Consider the following 5,886-nt stretch of genomic DNA (forward strand, 5'->3'; position numbering starts at 1 on the left):
AGTCTCAATCTTTAGCTTAAGGGTCATTAATATTCCTAAATCATATCCCCTCATGTAAAATCTAACGCCCCAAGAATGACCATTTATCCATTTTTTATCTCTTTTTCCGGGATTACTAAAGGAAATTTTAAGGGGATGACACCATCCTGAACATTTACTCCGGTGTCCGGTATCCTCATTATGAGAATAATTAGCTGTTACAGTAATTAAATCCCAAGTTGCGGTGGGTTTTCAATTAGTATCCCCGGTAGTTTCACATCCCCAGCTTTTGCAATAAAAGTTTTCAGTTCCACCACATTTATAATTCAGAGATCGAGGGCGGTGGAACCCGGGGCATACGTAGAAAGTGAGGATACCAAGCATCATTCTTTTGCCTGCATTTTTGCAACCTGGCCCAAACCAATCAGTTTCCGAAACTTTGGAAGGGGCAGTGTTCATATCATGAGAATCTTCTGTATCCCAATAAGGTGCTCCTATAGCCAATTTACAAACATCAGGAAAAAGATCTGGCCACCAGGTCCAGGGGGGTGCAGTATGACTAATGGACCAGGTTACATCTCCAGTCTGAGAAATTACCTGCCAAGTTAAACGCTGGGGGAGGTGAGGGCTAAAATCACTTACAGTCAATAAAGGCAGTAAAACCAAAATTATAAGTCCTAGGTTCGTAGAAGCTTGAGTTTGAGCAGGTTGTCGGTTCTTTGGGCCCGCCATCCTGATGATGCCATCGCTGGTGCAGCCTTCACATGTGAAGCATGGATCCAGGCAGCGATGCCGTCCACTTTTATGGCCGTTGGGGTGGTGAGGAGGACGGTGTATGGTCCTTTCCATCGAGGTTCCAACGTCTGGGTTCGATGCCGACGGACGTATACGGAGTCTCCGACTTGGAAAGGATGAGTTTCTCCCGGTGTTCCCGGTTGGTAGGCCTCGGCGAGTTGGGACCATATTTCTTTCTGGACCAATTGGAGTCCCAGTAGCCTAGCATATAAGTCAGTGTTATTTTGACAATCAGGTTTTATTTTTTTTTCTAAAGTGAGGAGGGGAGGCGGGGCACCATATAATATTTTAAAAGGAGTAAGATGGTATCGGGAAGGTGTATTTCTAACCCGGAATAGGGCCAAAGGAAGGAGCACCGTCCAATCGGTACCGCCAGTCTCCAAGGACAATTTAGTTAGGGTCTCTTTTAGAGTCCTATTTATTCTTTCTACCTGACCTGAACTTTGGGGTCTATAGGCACAATGTAATTTCCAATCAGTCCCCAAATATCTGGCCACATCCTGACTTACCTGGGCGACGAAGGCTGGACCATTATCAGACCCTATTACCTTTGATGCTCCAAATCGAGGAAAAATCTCTTCTAAAATCTTCTTGGCTACTACAGCAGCTGTTTCTTTCTTTGTTGGGAAAGCCTCTATCCATCCTGAAAAAGTGTCTACAAAAACTAAAAGGTATTTATTACCGTACCTTCCAGGACGCACTTCGGTAAAGTCCACTTCCCAGTAAGTTCCTGGGCGGTCCCCCCTGAGTCTCTTTCCAGTTTCAAGTTTCCCTTTGTGAGCATTTACCTGTTGACATGGGACGCATTCCTGCACAATTTGTTCAGCTAATTTTGTCATTCCAGGGGTTTCGTACCCGGCTTTTTGTAACAAGGCTACCATCTTTTTAGTCCCCAAATGTGTCCATCTGTGCATCTGTTGTAACATGGATTCTGCTTGCCGAGGGGACAAAGTTCCTTTTGTTGTGGCCGGGATGATTTCTTCATCGCGGCCTGGTTTTTCAGGAACTTTATCTGACAGTCCTAAAATGACTTTTCCCGATGCTATTTCTCGGGCCACTTGGTCAGCCATACTATTTCCCCTAATTATTGGGGTATTTCCTTTTTGATGTCCAGGGCAGTGGATGATACTGACTTTAGTAGGAAGCATGAGTGCAGTCAACAAAGCCACGATTTTGTCTTTGTTTTTAATTTCTTTGCCACCTGAAGTTAGTAGCCCTCTCTGTTGGTAAATGGCACCGTGGATATGAGCGGTAGCAAACGCATATCTACTGTCTGTGTAGATGTTTACTTTTTTATTCTCTGCCATTTCTAATGCCCTCGTCAGGGCAATTAATTCAGCTCGTTGGGCTGAGGTCCCTTGTGGTAGCGCCGCTGCCCATATGACTTGTTTCCCGTCTACCACGGCTGCCCCAGTTCGACGCTTACCTTCCTCCAGGAAACTGCTCCCATCCATGAACCAGGTGAAATCAGCATCAGGGAGGGGCAGGTCCATCAGATCTGGCCTACTGCCGTGTGCTGCGGCCAGTACTTCCTGACAATCATGTATGATGGTGGAACCTTCCAAGTCAGGATCAGGTAGCAAGGTGGCTGGATTGAGTCCTGTGGCTGGAGCAAACTTGATGCGATCTGAGTTTAGCAACAGGGTTTTGTAATGGGTCATCCTGGCATTAGTTAGCCACCTATCCGGTGGTTGACGGACTACATTTTCCAGGGCATGAGGAGCTGTTATCGTTAGATTTTGTCCTAAAGTTAGTTTATCAGCATCTTTGACTAGAACGGCTACTGCAGCGATTATCTTTAAACAGGTGTGCCATCCTGATGCCACAGGGTCCAATTTTTTTGACAGATAAGCAACTGGGCAATTCCAGGGAACCAATTTCTGAGTCAATACTCCTTTTGCAATGCCCTTATTTTCGGCCACATATAAATGAAAAGGTTTGGTTACATCTGGCAGTCCTAGGGCTGGAGCTGAAAGTAAAGCTCGTTTGATTTGGTCAAAAGCCCGTTGTTCCTTATCGCCCCAAACGAAAGGAGTGCTGTTTTTGGTTAGGGGGTACAATGGGGCTGCCAGCTCAGCAAACCCTGGAATCCATAGTCTACAGAATCCGGCCGTCCCCAAAAATTCTCTAACCTTCCTGGCGTTTTTGGGAGCCGGAATTTGGGCCACCGTATCCTTTCTGCTCTCCGTGAGCCATCTTTGCCCCCCTTTTAATAGATACCCCAGGTAACTGACCTGTTGTTGGCATATTTGTGCTTTCTTGGCTGAGGCTCTATATCCCAGGGTTCCAAGTTCCGTTAACAGTTTTTCAGTACCCTTGATACAATCTTCTTGGGTCTCAGCAGCTAATAAAAAATCATCAACGTATTGGAGTAATGTTACCTGGGGATTTGATTCTCTATATAATGCCAAATCCTGATGGAGGGCTTCATCAAAGATGGTCGGGGAGTTCTTAAATCCCTGAGGTAGCCGTGTCCATGTCAGCTGACCAGACATTCCCGATGTTGGATCTTTCCATTCGAAGGCAAAGTAGGGTTGGCTCAGGGGAGAGAGTCTTAAACAGAAAAAAGCATCTTTATGGTCCAAAACAGTATACCACGTATGTTGAGGTGGAAGAGTGCTCAGGAGGTTGTAAGGGTTTGGAACTGTGGGGTGGAGGTCTGCCACCCGTTTGTTTACCTCTCGTAGATCCTGCACCGGCCGATAATCATTTGTTCCTGGTTTCTTTACCGGCAGGAGAGGGGTGTTCCATGCTGACTGACATCTTATTAAGATGCCCAAGTCTAGTAGCCTCTGTATATGGGGACGGATACCGTCTTTGGCTTCTCTACCCATGGGGTATTGATGGACCGTTATTGGGGTGGCAGTTGCCTTGAGTTCCACTAGCACCGGGGGCCAATTTTTGGCCATCCCCATACCGGCAGTTTCTGCCCAGGCTTGAGGGAACCGAGTTACCCAATCTGTAACATTAACTCGTGAGGATGAAGGCTGCTTGTATAATTTATATTCATCTTCTAATTTCATAGTCAATATTTGAAGTAACCTTCCCTTATTATCAGTTATGGTGGGACCTTCTGGCTGAAAGTGGATTTGAGCCCCTACTTTGGAGAGTAAATCTCTTCCCAGAAAAGGATAGGGGCATTCCAGAATAATCAAAAATGAATGGGTTACTCGTCCAATCCCAAGATCTACTGTCCTTCGTGTGGTCCATGAATATTGTTTATTCCCAGTGGCTCCTTGTACCCATGACCTTTTAGCTGAGATAGGACCTTTTGAGTGGAGAAGGACGGAGTGCTGGGCTCCGGTGTCTACCAAAAATTGAACAGGTTCCCCCTCCACTTTAAGAGTTACCCGGGGCTCGGGGAGAGGGTTCGAGCCCTGACTTTCCTAGTCGTCTTCTTCCAATGTTAAGATTTTGTTTCTGGTTGGCCTTCCTCCATTCTTTTTTTAGGGCATTCTCTCGCCTAATGTCCTTTTTCTTTGCAGTAGGCACATTGGTCCTTGTCTAATGGCCGCCTTCTGTCTGCCGTTCGCCCTTTCTGCCTATTCCTATCCCCTATATTTCTTCCTCCAACCACAGTGGCCAGTATCTTACTTAAATTCCTCTCCTGTCTCTTATCCCGTCTTATTTCATGGGCTTCCTGCTCTTTCTGCTTTCTTTCTTCCTTCTCTTCCTCTGTTTCTCTTTTGTTATATACTTTATCTGCCTCTTTTACTAACTCCTCAAGCGAAAATCCCTGCAAGCCATCTAGCCTCTGTAATTTCTTCTTAATATCAGGGGCCGCTTGATCTATGAAAGCCATTGCTATAGTAGCCCTATGTTCCTCCGAAGTTGGATCATAAGGGGTAAAGCGTCTAAAGGCTTCCATTAAACGTTCCAGGAACACAGTTGGAGATTCCTGGGGCCCCTGAGTGACTTCCCTTACCTTAGCCAAATTAGTGGGCCGTCTGGCCGCTCCATGGAGACCCGCCACCAGAGCCTGGCGATACATTTTCAGGCGCTCCCTACCTTCCGGGGCATTGAAATCCCAGTTTGGCCTGACGAGTGGGAAACCAGCATCAATCTCGTTAGGCAGCTGGGTAGGTTGCCCATTGGCGCCTAATACATTTTTTCTGGCTTCTGAAAGAACCCGTTGCCTCTCCTCAGTCGTTAGAGGAGAGTCTGGAGCAGCTGCTGACAATCATCCCATGTGGGCTGGTGGGAGAAAACAAGAGATTCTATTAAAGCGGTAAGGGCCTGTGTTTTCGGAAAAAGTTGGGTTATGCATTTTCCAATTATAAAGATCTGCAGAGGAAAAGGGCCAATATTGGAGAGGTCTATTTCCTTGGCCGTCGGGGGGGCCATATTCTCTAAGAGGTAGGGCAGTGGAGTCTGGGGAGATAGCCCTCCGGCTCCTAGTGCCCGCTGAGGGACCCCTTTCTTCTTCCATCATGGATGGTTCCCTTGGTGCCGAGGGCAGTGGAGCTGGGGGTCCTCTAGGTGGTAGGGGATTTGGGGCCGGAGGATAAGGGGGTGGGGAATCCAAAAGAAGCAAATTGGACTGCGGGTCAGGATAAATCGCCTTTGGTGGATCCGGGGCGTCGGGTAGCTTCTCCGTGTTGGGGTTTTTCTTTAAGGCTAATATCTCCGACGCTGCTGATGTGTGCGCGGACGTACCTGTTGAGGAAACAAAGGGCCGGACCCACGGAGGTGGGGAGAGAATTAAATCTTCCCAGACCAAGACATATGGTACTTGGTCTGGATGTCCGTGGGGATCTATATTAAATATCTTAGACTTCAGCAGCTTAATCTTGTCTAATAAAAAGGATCCTTCGGGGGGCCATCCTATCTGAAATGTTGGCCACTCAGAGGCACACAAAGTCTGCCACTTTCCTTTCTTTACCTCTACCGAAAAATTATGGGCTCTGGCCCGAACTTCGGTCCAATGGCTTAGGGTAAGGGAAAGAGGAGTCGTCATAGTTTGTCCCATTGTCGTCCGTCAGAGAAGAAGAATAGACCACAATACAGAAACAGTTAAAACTCCATGAAACACATATACGCATGGGCCACCGCGAGCTCGCTTCAAAACCGAAACCTCTTCAGATGGCAGTTATCACCAAGGGAACTGCCAAA

General features: G+C 47.1%; 1 protein-coding gene across 1 annotated transcript; it reads right to left on the reverse strand.

Annotated features, from left to right (window-relative positions):
* Nucleotides 1-656: 656 nt before the first annotated feature.
* Nucleotides 657-3,689, reverse strand: LOC125960557 (uncharacterized). Its single transcript, XM_049694945.1, has one exon. The coding sequence runs from the start codon at nucleotides 3,687-3,689 to the stop codon at nucleotides 657-659; it is 3,033 nt and encodes a 1,010-aa protein (XP_049550902.1).
* Between the last annotated feature and the right edge of the window lie 2,197 nt (nucleotides 3,690-5,886).

Source organism: Orcinus orca, chromosome 11, assembly GCF_937001465.1.
Source record: "Orcinus orca chromosome 11, mOrcOrc1.1, whole genome shotgun sequence".
In the NCBI taxonomy this organism is placed as follows: domain Eukaryota; kingdom Metazoa; phylum Chordata; class Mammalia; order Artiodactyla; family Delphinidae; genus Orcinus; species Orcinus orca.

Bases quoted from the DNA above. Each gene is read 5' to 3' on its own strand.
- LOC125960557 (XM_049694945.1), bottom strand. From the start codon at position 3,689: ATGGGGATGGCCAAAAATTGGCCCCCGGTGCTAGTGGAACTCAAGGCA.